Source organism: Centruroides sculpturatus, unplaced genomic scaffold (assembly GCF_000671375.1).
Source record: "Centruroides sculpturatus isolate CEXI.00-Female unplaced genomic scaffold, Cexi_2.0 scaffold832, whole genome shotgun sequence".
Lineage (NCBI taxonomy): Eukaryota > Metazoa > Arthropoda > Arachnida > Scorpiones > Buthidae > Centruroides > Centruroides sculpturatus.
In genome coordinates, this window is record NW_019384984.1 from 346,184 (window position 1) to 369,142 (window position 22,959).

At 25.1% G+C, this 22,959-nt stretch overlaps 1 protein-coding gene across 1 annotated transcript; it reads right to left on the bottom strand.

Moving 5' to 3' along the window:
• Nucleotides 1–13,588: 13,588 nt before the first annotated feature.
• On the bottom strand, nucleotides 13,589–21,890 carry LOC111632881 (N-chimaerin-like). Its single transcript, XM_023377405.1, has 7 exons — nucleotides 21,830–21,890; nucleotides 20,922–20,977; nucleotides 20,302–20,333; nucleotides 20,120–20,233; nucleotides 15,014–15,341; nucleotides 14,378–14,455; nucleotides 13,589–13,648 (listed from the first exon to the last, which is right to left on the bottom strand). The coding sequence occupies exons 4-7, from the start codon at nucleotides 20,122–20,124 to the stop codon at nucleotides 13,589–13,591; spliced, it is 471 nt and encodes a 156-aa protein (XP_023233173.1). The 5' UTR covers nucleotides 20,125–20,233; nucleotides 20,302–20,333; nucleotides 20,922–20,977; nucleotides 21,830–21,890.
• Between the last annotated feature and the right edge of the window lie 1,069 nt (nucleotides 21,891–22,959).

The following is a 22,959-nucleotide window of genomic DNA, read 5'->3' on the forward strand; positions in this document are numbered from 1 at the left end:
ACCAGAATTAATTAAATTACCTTATTTCTTGTAAAATATTTTTCGGAAATAAAATAAAAATTTAACTTATTGAATTTACTAATCATTTTAGAAATTGTGTTATTATATTTTCTTATATTATAGTCTAAGTTGTAACAAACTGATAAGAATATTTACAGTTTTTCATATACAGATAATGAAAATTTACTATGCAAATAATTTCACCTGAAATAGAAAGTTTTTATTTAATAATTTTATATTTTTAAAAAATTTTTAAACACAAGGCCTACAGATTATTTAGTATATAAATGATCATTTTATTTCCTTAAAGAAGATACAGTAAATTCATATTAATTTTGTCTATCTTAAAATTTTGCATATAGAAAACTAATAAAACATTAATTCTTTAAACATGTTTATTATTTATTTATAACTTAATAAACTTATCTTTCTTATGAATTGTTTTTTTTAAATAAGAAACAGAAAATTCTTAAGTTTGCATTCTATATTTTCTATTTTGATTCATCCAATTTTGGAATTTAATTATTTAACTTTTAATTTAATACTCCAGTTATCATTTGTTTATTACTAATATCTTATTCAAGTAGTCCAAGTTTAAAAAATATATATATAAAAATTTCGTTTAGATATGAATCAAAGAAAACATTTTAAACATTTCGAAGAATAAAATTTGTTTTTAATGCGTATTTTAACCTAAACCGATAATTTTAACGAATTTTAAATGGCTGAACGACTTTAAAAATTCTTAAGAACTATTTTTGATTTTTTCTCGTTATATAAATATGTAAACTAATTATTTAGACTTATAATCCGGTTTATCAATTAAAATTTAATGTTATAATTACATACTACAGACGACAAATTATAGCTTGAGTTATTTTCACTTTTTATAAATCAATTGTAGATTGTAAACTTAAATTAAGAGTAAATTAATGATTGTAAAAAATAAATCTATCATAATAACTGTATTTGTTTAATATTAAATACTTTTTATCTTTTATTTATTACATTTTTTCTATAATAATATAACNTGTTAGGATTTTTATATATAATAGAATAAATAGATTTTTTTCCTCTATTGTAAATTTATGAGTTTGAAAATCTCTGAAGCATCCAGTAAAGAGTGTCCTCCTTACGTAGGTTTATCTGAAGAGACACGCTACTAATTAAATTTATTTTAGATGTGTAACATATGCGTCTGTTTTGGTGAAAGAAAAACTAATTTATTACCATTCTTACAAGAATAATGACATTTATTACTCTAATAATAAACTTTCCTGTTCTCGAGTACTGTGTAAACAAAAAATACGTATATATATATATATATAATAATAATAATAATTCTGTTCTGAATTTAAAACTGATCTCCTGTGGTATGTTTATCAACTATATTCTAACAATTTGTTTAAATTAAACATTAACGAACAAATAGAATTTTCTATAACTTATATTTTAATATTATTCTATACATAATTAAAGGATTATCTGAATTATGCATGAGTAATTCTATATACATGCAGTGTTAATAGATCGGTTAATGTAGTCAATTTGAACGGATCCTAAATTATCCTGAGGGTTATTTTGCAGATGACCCTCTGAAGAGTTATGTAAACCTTCTTAACTAGATGTAATAAACGAAAAATCTTCATTTTGTTTGAAATGAATAATACACAGTCCCTTCCGGGAAAATGTAATTTAGTCATAGTTACGCGAAAGATAGAGCACATTACATGCTCCGCTAATGACCCAAGGCAAAACCACAGACCTGACACATAAGATATTATTATCTACCTCCTTGATAATTTATCAATTGGAGAAAGTCCTAATACACTAACAATAGTCGAGTTAAATCAAATATTAACATTTTTAAATTAAATTATTAATTACATGATAAGTTAGAAAAATACACCTTTAACTAAATTAAATAAATTTTAACAGTTTTATATTTTTATCCACGAAAAAAACCAAGTTATTTACGTATTTTATAGCTTAAATAATTAAATTTTGAATAGTATTTAACGTAGCAAAACTTACATTCTCTCGAATCGATAAAATTGTCGTAAATAATCATGATGCTACACTTTAACAAATCTGAAAAAAAAAATTGTAGAGAGATGTTCACAAAAATATTAACAATATTTCGAAGACTTTCAGTTAAAATTTAACCTTATTTTTTTCTCCAGTATGACAGATAAGTAGAGTAAATGTTAGCCAACTTTACTTATCACCTTCATCTGCAAAAGAGAGTGCTACCCATGGGAATAACACGAGGTTTTGGCGAGATTTATGCAGGCAGCGTTAAATGAAGTTAAATGATCCAAACTTCAGAGGACTTACAGTACGTCACCAACTGCTGGACCACCGACACCATTTATTACAGAAATCACTTGTGTTAAATGGACTTGCTTCACTTGCTTGTCAACTTTGATGATGTACTGATCCGATAGAGTTTCGAACTAAAACTATCGACTCTAACTACTTTTTGGTAGAAAGTGAAGACAGGTGGGAATTGAAACTTTACCTTAAATCATAAAATTCAATTCTAACTATCGATGATAAATCAGACAAGAAAATTTCTATAGAAAAACTAATTAGAAAAAATCTTAGAAATAATTGGAAAATAATTAAATATATGATATAAAAAAGTAATTATATTTTCTTGATTGAGAATAGAATTTTAAACATTGAAAAAAAGGAATCAGAAGAAAAAAAAGGCACAAATTTTCTGTAGGATGTTAGGAGCAAGGAGAAAAAAAAATTGGTGACGTGACAATTCCGTCGAAAACTAATTAATACAGAGTATTTCGTTGTGTTATGCCTTCGATATAAATTAAATTTCCATGCTACTTTACTTAACACGACATATGCATTTACCCAAACCTAATTTCTAAGAAGAGTATTTAAATAACAGATAATTTCATGTATTTATGTAAATGAATGACAAGAGAACAAAAATGTGAACAGATGCTCCATAGGGAGCAAAGTTCTCTCAGTTTTCCTTATCTGTAAAGCGGAATAAATACTTATTTTTAATAACAGTATTTATGAGAACAAAATTATTATTTAATTCTAATTAAGTGATTTTATTCGTTAACAAATATGCTAAACTCGATTACAACAAAGTTGCCCCTCTTTTTTGTCATTCGTTTGTTTTGTTGTCTAAACAAACTCGATCCGAATTAAATTGTAATTATTTGTTGTTAAAAAGAATTGTTTGAAAAGAAACTACTTAATTATTAATTAGCAAGTATAAAGAAGTTTTCTTTAATACGATTTGAAACAAGGTAGAGTAATTACTAGCAGGGAAACGTAGAAATATCTTTGTTTTATTGTAACGTAGCCACGTGGAACACCATTGTTAACAACAGAATAAGCGTAAGATTACTGTCACTACTAATTTACCTTTTTTTTTTTTTATTCACTTCAGGAACTAATAAAGTTTTCAACATTTTGTTTTTTTTTTTAATACAGTATTTATTTAAGCGATATTTGAATAACAACGTGAATGTCGATTAAGTCTCTTATATAACTGTTGTTTGCTCTTATGTAACGTTCGATTTACTGTTCTTAGCTGTGAGCCATATTGCTTACTATTCTCTATGTTGTAAAGCTTTGCTTAGTGCTCTTAATTTTGTACTGCTTTTTGTGATGTTCCCTAAAGCCTTCTTCCTTAATCTCATAAATGGAGTTGGATGAAAGTCGAGACCAGATGTGGAAAGCTTAAAGGCAGGGGTCCCGATTAACTATATACGAACTTCCGGTCTAGAGCGGAAGTCACGTGAATTCAATTCAAATTTTTTTCCAGAACGGAGTTAGATAGATGACCGGAATGACTCGGTTATCAGGAAAAGTATGTTTTACAGGGGCAAAACACTTAAAATCTAGAAACATACATTTTAAATTTAATAAATTAAAATATAATTAAAAGTTGCAATCCGGCATTGTGACCACGTCGCGATAATTTTGTTCAGATTGAGTGTGTGTAAGGAGATGATCGAAGAACGTTAATTTTGTATTGTTNCAATAGAAAGTTATTAAGGTTTTTAAAGAGAAAAATTGATAGAATTATTTCTGTAGTGCTTTGATTTATAAATGAGATTATATTTTGAAAAATAAAAGGGAATAGGTCATGAAGTGGTTCTCTTTTAAAAGGATATTCGCCTGACTTCTCACGTAAAGCAACATGAATTGCGTCATAACAAGTTACGTTTCTACTAAAAAAAAGAGTTTTAGCTGCACCTCAAGACAGTCGTAGAGAATTGTTTTCAAAACAAGAAGAGAGAAAATTTCAGATAGCTGTCAAAGAAACACACAAAGTTACATTACAAAAAATATATATAATATAAGAAAAAAAATTATATGGAACGAGAAATACAACTAGATGAAATTTTTTTTTCCAATTTTCAACTTAATTTTTTTTCCTCAAATTTTCCTCTTTTTTAAATACTTTCCTAAATTGAGGATACTTTATCAATAGCAACTTTCGAGCCAACACAAATTATGATTTTTTGTGTAAACTTTCATCGTTTATTGAAAATATCAACATGAAAAATTTTTATTTTCTCCTTCTTTCTTCCTTATTTTTTTTCTTCCCTTCTTCTTTAAGAACCTGTCATCATAGAATAATTTTCTCAAGATCGTTTTTAAAATTTTTTAATGATTTTTTTAAAAATTTAATTTACGATTATGTAATCAAATTGTTTTAAAACAATCCATTATTATTTTTTTTATATATGTATAAGCTGTTTCTTTAAATATAAAGATAATTTATTAAGTGACGTTGCTTTCAGAAGTGCATCTATGTTAAATATATGATTTATTAATATATGTATATTTTTAAATGTAAATAAAATAAAATGTAGCCATAAAAATAAAAAGAATATATACAATTTTAATAAAAACAATTGTATAATTTTTTTTAGAATAAAAAATTTATTTAGTGCTTTATTTCTTAAACTCTAAAAATAATTTTTTTTATAACTCATCGATAGTATTTTATGAGATTCATCTCTGACATTTTTTTACATATTTTACATATCTAAAAATAACTTTTTTCTTATTACATATCGAAAAGTTCAAATGAATATCTATCAAATATATATATATTTTTCATTTTTTAAAATCACAAAAATACATTACAAAGTCGTGAATAAAAATAAATCAAGAGATGTTCCCTGTTCGTGATTTCATGTATAATTTCTCTGTAAATGATAAAAATATCGATTGAAATAATAAAAGAAAACTCTAAAGTACAAGTTCATTTTTAAACTTTTTATATATATAAAAAAACTTTTATCTTAAATTTCATTTTAGAAAGTTATATATAAAATAGAAAAGGTGTTCTTTCATCAGGGTCAATTATGATTTCTTTTTTTTTCTTTGTTATTTTTCTTTGATATTTCTGACCTAACAGGTCTAAGAATAAAGTTTTCTTATTGTGTGTCATAGGTAACACCTGTCGTATGAACCAGTGGCTGTGAAAATTACAGAAAAGAATCCGTTATTCAACAAAGAGAAGTAAAGAAATGCTTAATGTCGAATCCAGCTGGCTCTTTTTGACCTTCACTCAATTGATCTTCTCTATGTTGGTATGGGGACATGATAAAAATTCGGTTATATCTAAAAGTATATGTTAACGATTCTTGCTTATCTATACTTTTGTCTTTTGCTCTTCTCCTTCTCTTAGTGCTACTTTAACTAGAAACTTATATATATGATCATATTCCCTAAGCAACTGAAGTACTTTCAATCTGATCTGTGGTTTAACGACTGCTTTGTGTCATTCCACTCGTGATAAAGTGACAGATTTTGTGATATCAAAAATGTTTTTTTTTTTGTGTATGGAAAATGTAGTTAAATTGGAATTTTTATTGCTATTTTTTCTGATAAAACATTGAATATGTTTAAAACGAATTTATTGGAAAAATATACAAAAAGAAAAATTGTTTTACAAAGTGTTACATGATTATTATCTACAAAAATGTAATACGGTTTTTTCTGCTTTTGCATTTATTTATTTAACGTATATATTTAACATTATTTTGATGTTTTAATCATATCATTTGTTAATATAATAATATATAATGAATATTTATTACGTGTATTCGTAGTGATATAAGTGGGATAAAGTATTATCCAGTGTATAAATATGAGAAAATTAAATTCAAATAACTAAATTATATTATGAGACTTTCCTCAAAATATTATTTGATTATTTAAACTTACGAGAATTTCTAAATCTGATTAGAAATGAAATAATTTTGCTAAAATTTGAGTTAATATAACTGATTTGAAATAATTAATAACTTTGCATGTTCATTAATTGAAATTGAGTGTTAGAATTGGTAAATATTCTAAGTTATTAATGATAAAATAATTTTAAAAAATTACAGAAAATTGAAGTTTCCTACGAATTCGACAAGCAAAATTCTCATCCAATTCATCATTAATCATGTTTAGTTTATTCAATTTAACTGTTTCTCTTTATTTATCGGAAGAAAAATTATTTAAAAATTAGAATAGAGATATAATTAATTCACTTAGGAACCATAAACTAATATTAATATAAGCCGTGTTTCTAAATTCGTACGTATATGTCATAAATGCATTCATAATTATAATCAATTGCACGTATATAATCAATTGTTTAGCTTATGAATTCAATCATAAATAAACAATAAATTATTATTAAATTAAAATTAATTACTATTTCTTTTAATAGTATTGCTCAAGACTTTGCATAAAAATTCGAAAATCCCTTAGGTATCAATTTATTATTCTGAGAAATGAACTGCATTGAAAACAGAAAGTTCCAAGCGGAGTATCGGTTTATTATTATTATTATTTGTGAAAGAAGATGGATAACATTTCAAAGAAACTGCTATTTACAAAATTCTACGCTCTAGGTAAACAGAAAATATAAAAGTGTTGATAAAGTAAGAAAAAAAAAAAAACATGATGTTTACTCAAGTAAAATGGCAAAGAAGATAATATGATTTATACATTTACTCCGAACAGGATCTCTCAGTTTTCATACACAGTACGGATCAAGATACAAGAACAGAATGGATATAACTACTTATAGATGAAACAACTAACTTGCTTTTTTATATTAAAAATGAAAAGTATGAAAGTATGGAACTTATTTTATAACTAAAAGATTCTTTTATCCCAGTGTGGAGATGGAGGAGGATGTTATGAAGATAGCAAGAAGCATAGCTTGAAAAACAAAAATCACTTTCAAGATTACAGAAGATGAAAGTTGATTAATTTCAGGCATTTTAATGTATGATTAATGATAAAAAAAAGAGTAGAAAATTTCGGCAAACTTAATTTTATTACAAACTAATTAGATTAAGTAACATTAAATTTAGGAAAAAGTAATTTATGATGAAAATATTTTGACCTATTTCTTCAATTTAATTTGACTTCGGGAATATACTTTATCATCAAAGTGTATGCAATGACATTAAATTATAGCATTAATCCTATTATTACTGTAATCAGTCACACTCGGTTCCTCTCAATCTCGAATTGATTACTCTACTGGATTTTGACTATTTGGATTGTGACCTCTTGGGATTTTGGCCATTCACATGTAAATTAAACATAGATTTTAAATGGATTTTCTCACGAATAAGAAAATTGAACATTAAAAGTTAAACTTGTTAAGATATGTTAAAGATTTTTCTAACTTTAAGCAATCGTTAATGCACTTTTTACACTTCATATCCTATACAAGCAATGATTGAAGTTGAAAATTGGTAAATTCTTTAATTTCAAGGGTGATGTATCTATTAAATTATATAAAAAAATATTATTTATAAAAAAATTCAATAAGAAAAACTCTATACAAAATTAATTCTTTTCGATTTAAAATTCAAAATTTAATTAAATAATACGATTTTTAAAGTGAAGAATTCAATAAATAAGTGCAGCCATTGTGAAAATTGTTTGACATCGAATTAAATGTTAGAAATATATTTGTTAAAGATAATTAATAAATTTAAAAATAAGAATTTTAGAATAAACAAACTAATTTAATTTTTTTCAAACTGAATTCATAGAAAATCAGAAAAAAAAAATATTTGCATGGGGAAAATAATACTAGATATTGTGTTTTTTTATTACTTTATTTGAAAGAACGAAAGAATGAGATGAAATTCTTGGATAAAAATAACTTTTTTCTTCAATTTATTATCCTATTATTGACCTGTGTCAAATAAAATTTAAAAAAATATATATATTGAAGATTGAAACCGTTAATAATTTGGGAACAATTTAATAGAATTGATACTTAAAATTTTTTATAACAAAATTGCTTTGTTTAAGTAAATTGTTTTCAATTTCTTGGCGCTAAATTCGCATTAACTCTTTTTCTTTTCTACTTAAGTTTTCTGCTCATCTATCATCTATATTGCAAAGAAAGGTTTATGAGTGACACTCTATTTCCAACTGGATATAAGGAAACTCATTCGTCAACAATACGACCTTCAATAGCGTTGAAATTGTTTGCAGAACTCAATCGTCTTTCCACTCAATACTTTATACTGACCAAATCTAAATCCCATTGAGAACTTTGAAACGATTTTTCCATTTTGTTCTACTATACAATTTTCAAAATATTGTTTTGAAAACAGGAATTGTATATTCTATAAGGTTTCTAAAGTATATAGGCATAGCTCTATATATATTTATAAATGTTATTTCATCATATCTATCCATTAAAGTTAGAGATATAAGTGGGATAAAGTATTATCCAGTGTATAAATATGAGAAAATTAAATTCAAATAACTAAATTATATTATGAGACTTTCCTCAAAATATTATTTGATTATTTAAACTTACGAGAATTTCTAAATCTGATTAGAAATGAAATAATTTTGCTAAAATTTGAGTTAATATAACTGATTTGAAATAATTAATAACTTTGCATGTTCATTAATTGAAATTGAGTGTTAGAATTGGTAAATATTCTAAGTTATTAATGATAAAATAATTTTAAAAAATTACAGAAAATTGAAGTTTCCTACGAATTCGACAAGCAAAATTCTCATCCAATTCATCATTAATCATGTTTAGTTTATTCAATTTAACTGTTTCTCTTTATTTATCGGAAGAAAAATTATTTAAAAATTAGAATAGAGATATAATTAATTCACTTAGGAACCATAAACTAATATTAATATAAGCCGTGTTTCTAAATTCGTACGTATATGTCATAAATGCATTCATAATTATAATCAATTGCACGTATATAATCAATTGTTTAGCTTATGAATTCAATCATAAATAAACAATAAATTATTATTAAATTAAAATTAATTACTATTTCTTTTAATAGTATTGCTCAAGACTTTGCATAAAAATTCGAAAATCCCTTAGGTATCAATTTATTATTCTGAGAAATGAACTGCATTGAAAACAGAAAGTTCCAAGCGGAGTATCGGTTTATTATTATTATTATTTGTGAAAGAAGATGGATAACATTTCAAAGAAACTGCTATTTACAAAATTCTACGCTCTAGGTAAACAGAAAATATAAAAGTGTTGATAAAGTAAGAAAAAAAAAAAAACATGATGTTTACTCAAGTAAAATGGCAAAGAAGATAATATGATTTATACATTTACTCCGAACAGGATCTCTCAGTTTTCATACACAGTACGGATCAAGATACAAGAACAGAATGGATATAACTACTTATAGATGAAACAACTAACTTGCTTTTTTATATTAAAAATGAAAAGTATGAAAGTATGGAACTTATTTTATAACTAAAAGATTCTTTTATCCCAGTGTGGAGATGGAGGAGGATGTTATGAAGATAGCAAGAAGCATAGCTTGAAAAACAAAAATCACTTTCAAGATTACAGAAGATGAAAGTTGATTAATTTCAGGCATTTTAATGTATGATTAATGATAAAAAAAAGAGTAGAAAATTTCGGCAAACTTAATTTTATTACAAACTAATTAGATTAAGTAACATTAAATTTAGGAAAAAGTAATTTATGATGAAAATATTTTGACCTATTTCTTCAATTTAATTTGACTTCGGGAATATACTTTATCATCAAAGTGTATGCAATGACATTAAATTATAGCATTAATCCTATTATTACTGTAATCAGTCACACTCGGTTCCTCTCAATCTCGAATTGATTACTCTACTGGATTTTGACTATTTGGATTGTGACCTCTTGGGATTTTGGCCATTCACATGTAAATTAAACATAGATTTTAAATGGATTTTCTCACGAATAAGAAAATTGAACATTAAAAGTTAAACTTGTTAAGATATGTTAAAGATTTTTCTAACTTTAAGCAATCGTTAATGCACTTTTTACACTTCATATCCTATACAAGCTATGATTGNAGGTAAATAAATAATAAACATCATAATTTAATCTGAAAACGTCATAAAAGTAATTACATAATTGATGTGTATATATACCTAACATATACACAATCCAACCTTTATTAACAGTCTTCTATATACAGCATCCATTTTCCTAGGAACTACTATTATATGTATAGGCCTATATATAAACAAAAATGCATAAAAAATAACCGTCAAACAACGGTCATTTTAAACAATATTTCCTGTCAGTGACCGTTGTACAGAGGTTCGACTGTAGGCAGAAAAAAGAAGAGGAGGAAAAAAATAATGAAAATCGCTTTAAATAATGATAAACACAAACACTCAATTCTAATTCCATTAAGAATTTTAAATCTTCAGAAAATTAGACAAGTTTAATTAAAAATAAACATTTATCTTAACTTTTAGAAGTTTCTTTTATAAATAAAACTCGACGTAACAACTTTACTCCTGTTTAAAATAATAACTTTCTAAAAGGATTTTAGTATCATAATATTATGATAAAAGTTAAAACTTTATTATTTCTTCTTTTTATTATTATTATTATTTAAGTTTCATAAATTAAGTATCAAAAATCTATTTAAAATTTGTTAAATGGATGATTTTGATAAATTTCTTCCTTTATTTATGTACATCATTTATCATGTAGTAGAACATCATAGAAATAATGACATCAGTGTAAAGCTATCATCACAAAGGCAGAATAATATATTACTGTCTGACGTCAGATCTTTTGCTGTCAATTTAAATTAAATTTCCTATATTCATTTTATTCAAAAATTGAATAAATTGTGCTTTACAGAAGATTATTTTTGTTATCTTTAACAATTGTCTCTATAGTTACAAGAGGTTATATATGCATTGTTATAAGAGAAGATTTATTAAAGCCTGTGTTATTATACGAATACAATAGGAATTATTATAGCAATTCATACATGATTCCGTATTATCGATTGTGTTAACGAAACAATGAGTTAACTGTGCAAAATTTGTAAACAGTATTCGATAATGAGATAATTGTAATATAATAATATACAAGTTGTCTATATTATATCAACCGAATAAGATTAAATTCGATTTTCTGTCTTCTTATTCTCTATGTTTATATGTTATATACACGTATAAATGTATAAATATATAAGTTAAATAACTAAAATTTTTAAAAAATACTTTATAAATTTCTACCTTAATTAATCACTAAGTTGAGCTTATATAGAAGTGTATTAAAATATTCACTTTTAAAATATTAATATTAAAATCAAGTGAAAGAAAAATTAAATTAAAAGTTGATAATTTCATACTTTAAAATTTTTAATAATTAAACTTTAATGTAGATTTTTATAATATAATTTTAATAAATTTTTTTTCTTTTTCAATTTTTTTTTTTTCAGATATAAACATAAACAGAAATACTAATTTTAATAAAAGTACTAATTATTTATTAATGTCGACGAATGGAGAAAGGGGTAGTAGTGTATCATTTNTAATCTAAAAGTAGATCAATTTAAATTCTGTTGAATATATTTTTTTTCTCTTTTAAACTGGAAAAAAATTGGAAAAAGTTTACATGAAATAATTTAAAGAAATTAAAATAAAATTTTAAATTTTCAACATTTTTTTTACTATTTTCTAGCGAAGAATTATTGATTTTTTATCAATATAAACCGATTTGTATAAATTTAAACTAAAAAAAAGCAGAAAAATTTTATTTCTAACTTTTTATTTTATGGAAAAAAACATATTAAATTTAATAAAAAAATTTCTGATAAATGTACAGTTTATAAATCGAAGTAACTATTATATATATATATATCATGTTAAAATTGTAAGTTATAATATTTTCTTTTGTTTTTTCGCAAATTTTTGAGAGTTAAAGCGATTTTGTGTTTATAAATTTAAAAAAAATCTTATCTTATCTATCATAATTTCAAAAAATTCGATAAATATTATATAATATAAAGTCTTCATTTTTCTTTTATCTAACTTTTTCTTAAAAATTATATATAGAAAATATAATAAATATCGAATAAAAATGACCACGCAACATAAAAATATGGGTCAATATGTATGGAAATATCGATTGACCATCAGCAACGTATTGTTTGAATCAGTTTAAAAAAAAAATAAGAAAGGAAAAATTACTCACCATATTTCAAAAAAACATTTTTTCGTCAAAGACACGTCAATGTTTTTCTATGATAAGTTGTGCTACTGACAGTTTCCATAAAACTTTTATACCAAGAAAAAAATTTCAAAATACCAACTATATTGAAAAGGATTTAGTAAATATTATATAATAGGATATGGCTATATTGTTATACGAAATTTTATATTTATACAAAAAATAAAAATAATAATAATATTAATAATAAGAGAAAAATTATTCATTAAAATTTAAATCTAAATGTAGTTGTAGTTATAAAGTTTCGTATAAATATTTAACAGCTAAAAATCCTAATTTATATGCTTATAAGTTATTCTATATAACTATCACGAATTAATTTAATTACAAATATTTATTACACGGTGCATCTCACAGCACTGATTTATTACACATTTCCAATGTCATTAAGGGTAAACAATGTCAGCAACAGTACACCTTTGTTTAAAGCTATATTTTATCTCCTTTTCAAAACTTAGAAATCATTTTATGTAGCGAGATAATTACTACTTTATTTCATAATTATGCACTACTAATGATCAATGTCCAAGTGTGGTATAACTTTTCCAGTAATGCAAATTTCCAGCGACAAGAGAGAACACCGAAGTCATTAATTTGTCAACATCGTCCTTAGAGTATCACATACAGGTATTAAGCCAAACAAGAGCCATGCTACAACATTGTTCAACGTTGAATATTTCGCGGGAAAAATAACATGGTACTGATATAGATTGATTAAATTGTAAATTGTTGTACAAATGCCCCTTTACCAACAGTTATTACATAACTAATAAATAACAACTAGCTCGAGGCAACACGATGCAGTTTATTACCTTTATTATAACCTTGAAATTATTGATGCAGAAATATCGGTTTACTTATATACTGTATCAAATTTATGTAATTAATCCCCTCACATTCAACTGTTTCAATTGTTGCTAGATATTTAGGTAATGCCTCTAGTCATTTGTTGAAGTTTCTAGTTAGATTAATGATGAAACTGTTTCATTTATTGTACAATATTTCCCAAAGGAGTTTGTTATTGGTTTACTATTTCCCTTTTGTAATTTCGGTAGTAAGATCGTATAAGATTGAATTAATATGCTCTTCCTAAAAGTATAATTAGTGATAAATCAATTCTAGAAGCAATTTTATGTTTGTCTGTTTGTAATTTTTCTTTTAACTAAAACCAATATCAATCTTAGTCGAATGTAAAATTCTTATACAAGAAATGATTTAATTAAATAAAGATTTTAATTTTATACACAGCAACGGTTTAATTTATTTTTCTATTATTTTCTTATAGGGCAATATGTATATAACTAATGGAAAATTCCTAATTGTTATATTTACTTAAAACTTAAACTTTGTTAACTGAACAGTTATTAATTTCCTCAGAGTTACTTGATTGTGATAGTGTTTAATTATTGAGCAAATTGGATTCAACTAATCATTCACTCATTATATCAAATTTACTTATTATACTAAATGATCTAAAATTCGCTTAAATTTCTCAAAAATAAAAAGAATTTTCATTTTCTCAGCAACAAAAACTGTTCGATAATAGAGGGAATAAGACAAATATTCCATTTAAAGTATTATAACTTCTAATATCTGTCTTCGAAATAAACAATGAGTACATTAAATATATAAATTTTGTAGCAGTGCAAGAAATATAGTCCCATATTTGCTCAAAAATAAATTTAATATAGTTCTAAAGCATTATAAAAATTTATTCTGTTTACTTTAAAGCTATGAAATAATTGTTTTTCAATACAATATTTATAACGGAAAAAGACTATAAAGAAAATTTTCCTTAAAACAATATTTATATTTCACCTTAAAAGAATGAGGCTTCTGAAACTGTTGAACATCAATATCATTTGCTAATGTATCTCGAGAAGGAGACACATTTATCTGTAAAAATACAAACTGCACATAATATTGTCACATCAGCTCTTATTAAGAGAATCGTAAATAAAAATTAATAATAAAAGTTTTTCTTTTAAATTCTTAAAGTTATCATTTTTCCAGTTTAAAACACTTAATTTATAATTTTTGACCAATATCTTTTAAAGCTTTAATAAGTTATCTTAAAGTAGATGTTCTAAAGATTGAATGTTCTTCCAAACATCAGATTTAAATTACATCTACGATTAATGTATTTTAAATCTGAAACAAAAAACATTCCAGTTGACTTATTTTAACATGTATATCTAATTTTTAGCGTAACTAGAAACTATAAATTCATAAAGAACAAATAACTAAATATCACATTGATAACACAATAAAAACATTTAGAAAATAGGCTAAATGTTTAAGTAAGAGAATCAAAGATAAAGATATTTTAAAAACATTAAATAAAAAAAATTATTATATATATATTACAACCTATTATTTAGTTTCAATGAAAAATAAATAATTATGTGCAAAAACTTTTATTATTAGCTTTTATCATTATCATACTAAATTTACCTCTGAAGTAGCTTTCTCACAACTATCAGATGAATCAATATGATTAGAATCCGATTTACCAAGACTGCGATCTTTATGACTATTAAGACTTTGACGATGTTTATTTTTTTTTAATCTTCTTCTCTTATATGAATTAAGAGTCATATAGGGGCTATCCTCATATCTGGATTCAACACACATCATTGCAATATATTCTCCAGCATGTGCTTCAAGATATAAAGTGATTAGACCATCTGCTACTAAATCTTGTATTGTATCAAATCTTTTCTCTCCAACGTAATGTTTACCATCATAATATAATCGAAAATTTTTGGTAATTCCTCCAAATCTAATTAAAACAAAACAAATAAATAAATATTTGAAAATTTTGGAAAATAAATATATATATAATCAAAATTTTACAAATAAAACTTCTTATAATTAATTACACTGGCCATCAAAAGTTAAGCACAATTCACAAAAATGACAATATTTTCAAAACCACTTAAAACAAATTTATAAAACTTTCATACATACTTCAGGTATACACTGTATACATTTGAGAAAAAATAAAAAATGAATGCAAATAACAATAAATGTGAATACAAAAAAAAAGAGGTATGAATATAAATGTTGAGCTCAATATGGAATGTGACCTCATCTAGCATTAATGCAAGGTTGCTTTATCTTGCACTTTAGTAATGTGTTACAACAGTGCCTAAAATGAGACACTAATGGTCTACCAAAGAATCCTTAGGAGATGCATTCATCAAAAAATACCTGTCTAGAAACTGAACATCATTTTATGAAGAATGTACTTTGCAAACCCAGTGATGCATCCAAAACATACTACATTGATGATGCACTGAACTTCCTATAATTAATGCATAAGTGAGGACCAGATGAAGATCTAGGTAGTGTAACTGGCAACATGACTGCATAATAAGCAGGAGTTGTGGGTTCAAGTCCTGCTTTGGCTGATTCTTTTCTTCCAGAACATTCTACATTAATTATTAAAATATTAATTTAATTATTAAATTTAGCAAGAGATGGCACCTAACACCTACATCAAGTGCCAAATTACTTAGCATTTAATTAATAATAATAACTAAAATGTCTTAGGATTTGTAGGCTTTAAGATTTTTAAAAACAATGAATTAAGAATTGTTCTGATTATTATTTCATGATAACAGTACAGAGATTTGCGTCATAGAATCATTCGTCTTACTTTTTTTTAGTCCGAGCATGAACTCTGAGAGTTTTCTCAATTTAAAGTAATATAGCGTAAAATGAAGGTGCCATTAGGGTAAGTTCCACCAGAAGCAAGCAGAAGCACTGATGCAGAGTAAAAAGTAAGGATGCACGATAAGCAAAATGGCCTATTACCGATTAATCGGCCATGCATTATCGGCCGATTAATCGGTATCATTAATAATTTATTGCATTAATAGTGTGAGATCCTGGAGTTAATTATAATGTGGAAAAAACCCATTTTTCTCCACCTGGTATTTCCATCTCCCTTGGGTCAGGTAAACAATAGACGATCGAATATCCTCGCAAAATCAACAATCTCTTCCTTTGTTTCTAAAATAAATCTCAACACTTAATTGTTGACGCATGGAAACTTCGACATTGTTTAAAAAGCTGAAGTGTTTCTGTGTTTAACAGAAACAAAATATATTTCTTTAACAGCTGATATTTGGACAGCAACTACAAACAATTCTCCTTTTTTAAGTGTAACAGCTCACTGGTTGAAGGATGATTTTCAGCAGGAAAGAGCTGTTTGCAAATTGTTTCCTTTGAAGGTTCCCACACAGCTACACGAATCAGTGAACAGTTAAAAATTGTTCTTGAACAGTATAAGTTGACAAGTGAGAAGATATTCTTAGTACTAAGAGATTCTGCAGCAATTCTGGTAGCTGGAATTAGGAATTGCAACTTAGAAGCATTATCATACGCTGCAGCTGACACTAAACGAATGCATATTTTCTAAACAATATGTGAAAACTATAATCACAGCTAATAGAAATATTGTCACACATTTTAATCATTCTGCTGTAGCTGTAATCAAATTAGAAGATTTGCAAGAAAAGTTAGGTTTGCAGAAACACAAATTAATTCAAGATGTTTCTACTCGCTGGAATTCTACATACTACATGTTGGAACAGCAAAGGCCCTTGTCACATATACTAAAGATAATAAAATTCCTACGTTGAGCCCATATCAGTAGTCTCTCGTTGAAAAAATTATTCTACTTGTAAAACCATTCAAAGAAATTACTGTGGAAAGCCAGCAAACGAGAAGCCATTTCATCTTCAATAATTCCCACAATAGAGACTCTGAAATTATTCTTATCAAAAGAAAAGATCAGTAGTTCCTTTAGTGGCATTAATACCACAACAGACGAACTAGAAAATCCAATAAAAAAAAGATTTTCAGCATATATAGAAAACAAGTCTTTATGCTTGTCATTTTTATTAGATTCAAAATGAAATTTCAAAAAGAGAATATGCTAGAGGAAATCCCAATAAGAATTAAATTCTGAAGCTTCTACTTCTGGAGGTGATCAAGATGGAGGTGCATTTCTAAGTTTTTCTGATTTATTTGATGAATTAGCTTCTGGTAAACGAAAGAATGAAGAATAGCATGTTTTTTAAAAAGAAAGAAAAAAACGAAGGAGACGAACAAACGTTTCGATCAAGAATTAGAAACATATTTACATTTGTCCCTAATGTGATGAAAATAGTTATGAAATATTTAAGTACCTCAGCATCTTCCATTGAAAGTGAAAAAAATTTCAGCACTGGAGGTAACATTTATGAGCTGGCAAAAAATAGGTTATGCCCTGAAAACACTTAAATTACAATTTAAGGGTTTTACAATGTAAATGTACATCCTTGAATTATAATTTAAGGGTTTTACAGTTTAAATATTAAATTTTTATTTGTTTTATATGTTTAAATTTTAAACTTATGAAACAAATAAAAATTTAATTTTTCTTCTTAACCTATTCAATACTTTTTTTTATGTAAAGTTTAAACTTTATATTATACGTTATACTATACTTATAATATGTATCGATAAAAAGGAATAATTTGATTAGTATAATTTTTTTAGTATTCAGATTGTCATGTAATAAATAATAAATATATAACAGAAATTTATTAGTTTTTATCACTAGCATTGTACTGTATGTAACATTCTAACAAAAATACCAAAATGTAAAATTGGCCGATTATCGAAACCGATTAATCGGGGGAATTGGCCGATACGGCCGATTACCAATTACTTACCGATTAATCGGTGCATCCTTAGTAAAAAGATTTAAACAAAAGTTATTTTTTCCTGAAAGTTTGAGCCAAAAACATGGGTGCACATTATACACAGCAAAATATGGTATTTGATAAAAACTGCCATGATAAATAAGTATTAGTTACAAAATTGAAGAAATATTTTTAAAAATAGACAATACAAAAAGTGTCTTCTAACTTTGTTGACTCCAGCATTCCATGGTGGAGTTGACCTTTCATTTGTGACTATTTGTCCACTTCAATATGCAAAACATTAAAAACATCCCTACGGTATAGTTATGTCAATGATTTAAATAAAAACTATAGTGCAAAAAAAACATATGAAAGAAAAATTATTTTATGCACAATTAAACTACCAAAAGTGGACAGAAATTTAATGTAAATATTTCAATATTTTTCTAAAAACAATCACTCCACACTTTTAAAATAGTGATAAATACTAAAAACAAATTTAAAGTTTGAAGACATAACACAAATAGTTTAAGTATTTGTTATGTCAATTTCATCTAGATTATCAGTACAGACTAGCTTGAGCATTAATATGGCAGATACATTAGGAACATTGATGCCCTGACTTTATTTATGTTTATAGATTTTGGAATTGCCAATTGAAAAATTAATTTAACAAAAGTCCTTATTCAGATTTTGATAACAGAAGTATTTAACAATATATTGACATCTAAAAAAAAAAAAATATGCTTTTTACACTTTATTCTAAGCAAAATTTCATTTTATGATGCATTTTGAAAAGTAAAAGAAAAAACATGCTTATGACTGCAATATTTTGTTTCAAGTTCTTGAAGACAATGATTATTTTTTATACAATTCATTGATACAACTCAAATAAAAATAAAAAAGAATACAAAGATCTGTGTTATAGTAATTTAATCATTACAAAATTACATTTTAAAGTAGGAGTTGGTATTCTAGAAATTTAATAAGTAAAATAAATATCATCACTCTGAAATTAGCTATTAAATATCATCATAGTCTTTATTTCGAAGTTATATATAGATGTAATCATCAGCTTAAAATTATCTATCACATACTATAAATAATCACTACACTATGATTGAAGGTATATTTATTTAAGTTCACAGTATATAGTTGTTGACATACATTCAATTTTTTTTATATATAAGTTATAAAAAACTGTTATTGCTAATATTTATTTTTATGAAATATTTTATTAAAATAAAACAAAACAATACATTTTTACATAATTAATAACTTAAATAATAGTATGATAGTGATACGATAAAATACATAAATAAATTAGATTTAAATATTTATATTAAAAATAAATATAAAATTCACAAAAAAAGCATCATAATGATTTTAAAAATGAACAAAAAAGCATCCATGACAACATTATTATTTATAATTAAATAAAACTCTATTACAATTAATGTAATTGTTATCTATTGATAAATTTTAAAAAATACATTGAAGCAAACCACATTATTCATAATAAATTACTTATCTTCAGCAAATAATATTTAAAAAAACAATGGTAACATATTTAAATTACAGTGATTTTATTGAATAATAAAATATCAGCATTTCTTTGCCTAATAAATTTAGCTATTATTCATATTAACTGACTTAAGAAAAACTATCAAAGTTAAATTACATCATTTTCTTACACTAAGCTGTTATATTTATTATAATAATAAATACAAAATATGAAAAATTTAATATTAGACAAACTATTTTTTTTAATTTAATTTTTTTTATATTTTGAATGTTTTGTGAATTAATACACAAAATAGCTATAAGATAAATTTCAAAATAATTCTTAAAAAAATAACTTTACCTCATGCTAAGTGTATATTGGCCATTTGCCCTCTGACTTTCTCTGACAAGATAACATCCATCTCCTTCTTGGAGTAGTCTGTCAGCTTCTTCACGAGATATTTTTCCATGAAACCTAAAATTAGTAATTAATGAATGTAGTATCAAAACAGCTTTTATTAAGGTATCTGAAGGTCAACTTACTCTCTACCATAGTGAGAAGGTCTGCTTCGTATCTAAACAAAATAAAAAGCAAAAAATTACATAAAATTAAATAAAATGACAAAATCTTATTCAACTTATCTTCTGCTTTCAAAGTGATTGTGTACAATACTACATGTGAAATGAGGAAACCATTTAGCAGAAACATATACTCTTCCTTTGTCTGCAACTATTTTAACAAGGTATAATGAGTGAGCAATTGACTGCTACAATAAGTGAGATTGGTTGTCAAATTCAAGAAAGTATAGTTGATTAATCAAAAGAAATAAGTTCATAATATAGATAACTGCATTTAAACAAAAAAAAAATCCATTTTTAAAAAACTTTAAAACTAGAATTGTCTTAGCCAAGATTTGAATTATATGATTACTTTTGGGAAACATAAAATAAAAATTATTTCAAAATTAATAAATTCATTCTCTTCATTTATTAATTTTTTGAGTTTTTTCTTCACAATTGTATTTTTGTTCAGTTTTAATATTTCTTATTTTATTATAGATTTTGTTAATAAATTTATTTTAAAATAAATATTAAAATAATTAACTTAAACTTCTTAAAACCATGACAAAACCATAATGTTAACTTTAAAAAAAGTCACTTACTTCATAATTACAAACAATACGTTTAGGTATCGGTGCAGCCTGTTGAAGTTGATATACTAAAATAAAACAATTTATATAAAGTACAAAAAAATAATTACTGCTATCTATCTAATCATTAAAAGAATATATTAATATAACTATTTAAATTACTAAATTCTGAATAAAAATTATTAAAAATAATAAAATTTAAATATGACAAATTATCAAAGATTGGTATGTTTTAACTTAAAAGTTTATAATTAGGAAATTCCTATTAATATGCTTATTATTTATTTAATGTGTTTACTTTAACAAACTACTTTCAGGGTCAGAACAACATTAATTTTTATAGTTGGTATAGTTTAATTATGATTGATTTAAAATATTAACCATAATCTATTTTTTTTAACATAAAGAGTAATAAAATTTCAAATAAGAATATACTCAATACATTCTATTCTATATATTCAATACTATTCAATTTGGTTAAATTGAAAATAAATGTTAATGGCATTAATTAATAATGTGTTTCTTTAACAACTAAATTAGAAAAAACTTTTATAGAAAACTAAATTTTTTTTATATGAAAGAGAGAGAAGGAAAATCCTACAAAAGTAATAACCTTAAAAAGTTAAGTCAACATTTTTAATTTTCAACGTTAAACCAGCTAACTTTTTTAAAAATCTTAATAAGAAAGTACTACATGAAATGTATTAAAATAAAAAACAAAAGTTACATAGTAAAATATACAAAAAAATAAGATAATTAATTAAATAAATTGTATTTGTTTGAGATTTATTTCTTGAATCTGCTTCAATTTGATGTTCAAATTTAAAAAAAAGAAAGACATTATTTTTCATTATTTTTTTAAAATTAATGTTTAGAAAAATCTTTTCTTCTGTATCAATTTTAACTTGAAAAAAACTTACAATAAGACTTCCAAAGAAAGGGAATCTTGCTTGTAGGTCTACTCCTCCAATTATCTTCTGAAATTAAAAAATTTTCATCAAAAACTTTAATACAAATATATTCACTAATCATCATATTTTATTAACAAAATTTATTCTTAATATTGATATAAACAACAATAACATCCTAATAGCTTCTATATTATTTAAATTATAATACTGTATATATATTAGTAAAATGAATGATTATAATAGACATATAACAACATTAGGGCATAATTCTGCTCATCTTCATCAATCTAACCTTATCATTTCAAGTTGCTTAGCAATGCTCTCCACACTTGTGTTCCAATTTGTAATAATTGTTTATATAAAAAATATTAGTTTTATATACCAGTATATTGACTAAATAATTATAGTCAAACCTCAGATTTTGAATGCCCCACTTTTTGAACAATTCAGTTCATGACCAAAGACTAGACACAGATGGACAACTCCTTATACTTCATGTGTTAAAGAAAGTTGACGTTCCGACCAATCAACAACAGGACTACTATTCATAAGTTAGTGGCATTGAGATTGATGATTTGTGTCACCAAGATGTCACAACACAAATCATCGATGGCATTGTTATTTAAATTAGATTTCAATGTGCATACAGGAAAGATACTATTTCCATTTTTCAGTATGCACCACAGTTGAATCTAAATGAAATTAATAAAAACTACATTAATTGACATTCACGTAATATAAAATGGCATCCAAGAATTCATGTTTAAATATACGGTAGAACCCCTCTAGTCCGCCCTTGGCTAGTCCGTCACTCTGGTTAATCCGATCATGGTCGGAGTCGAGAAACTTGTCCCAACTCGTCAGTGACTTACCGTCCATGGCGTTCTTCTGTGTTCGTTACAGTATATGTTTTTACATTGTGTGTACAGTACGTGTACAGTTTTGTGTGTGTTTTCAACATGTCAGGAGTAAAACGTAAACACGTTACTCTTTCATTAAATGAAAAATTAGCAGTGCTACAAAGACTGGACAAAGGGAAGATTGTTTATTTTACTTTTTTCTGATAATCTGACCTTTTTTGCGTTCCGACCATACCCCCAGTCCCAAAGGTGACGGATTAGAGGGGTTCTACTGTATTT

What these genes read in the sequence shown, in the direction of transcription:
- LOC111632881 (XM_023377405.1), bottom strand. An exon ending in GTGAGAAAGCTACTTCAGAG is followed by an intron (nt 14,456 to 15,013) that starts GTAAATTTAGTA and finishes GTATTTTTACAG; the next exon opens with ATAAATGTGTCTCCTTCTCG. An exon ending in AGAAGCCTCATTCTTTTAAG is followed by an intron (nt 13,649 to 14,377) that starts GTGAAATATAAA and finishes TTATACTTTTAG; the next exon opens with GAAGAGCATATTAATTCAAT.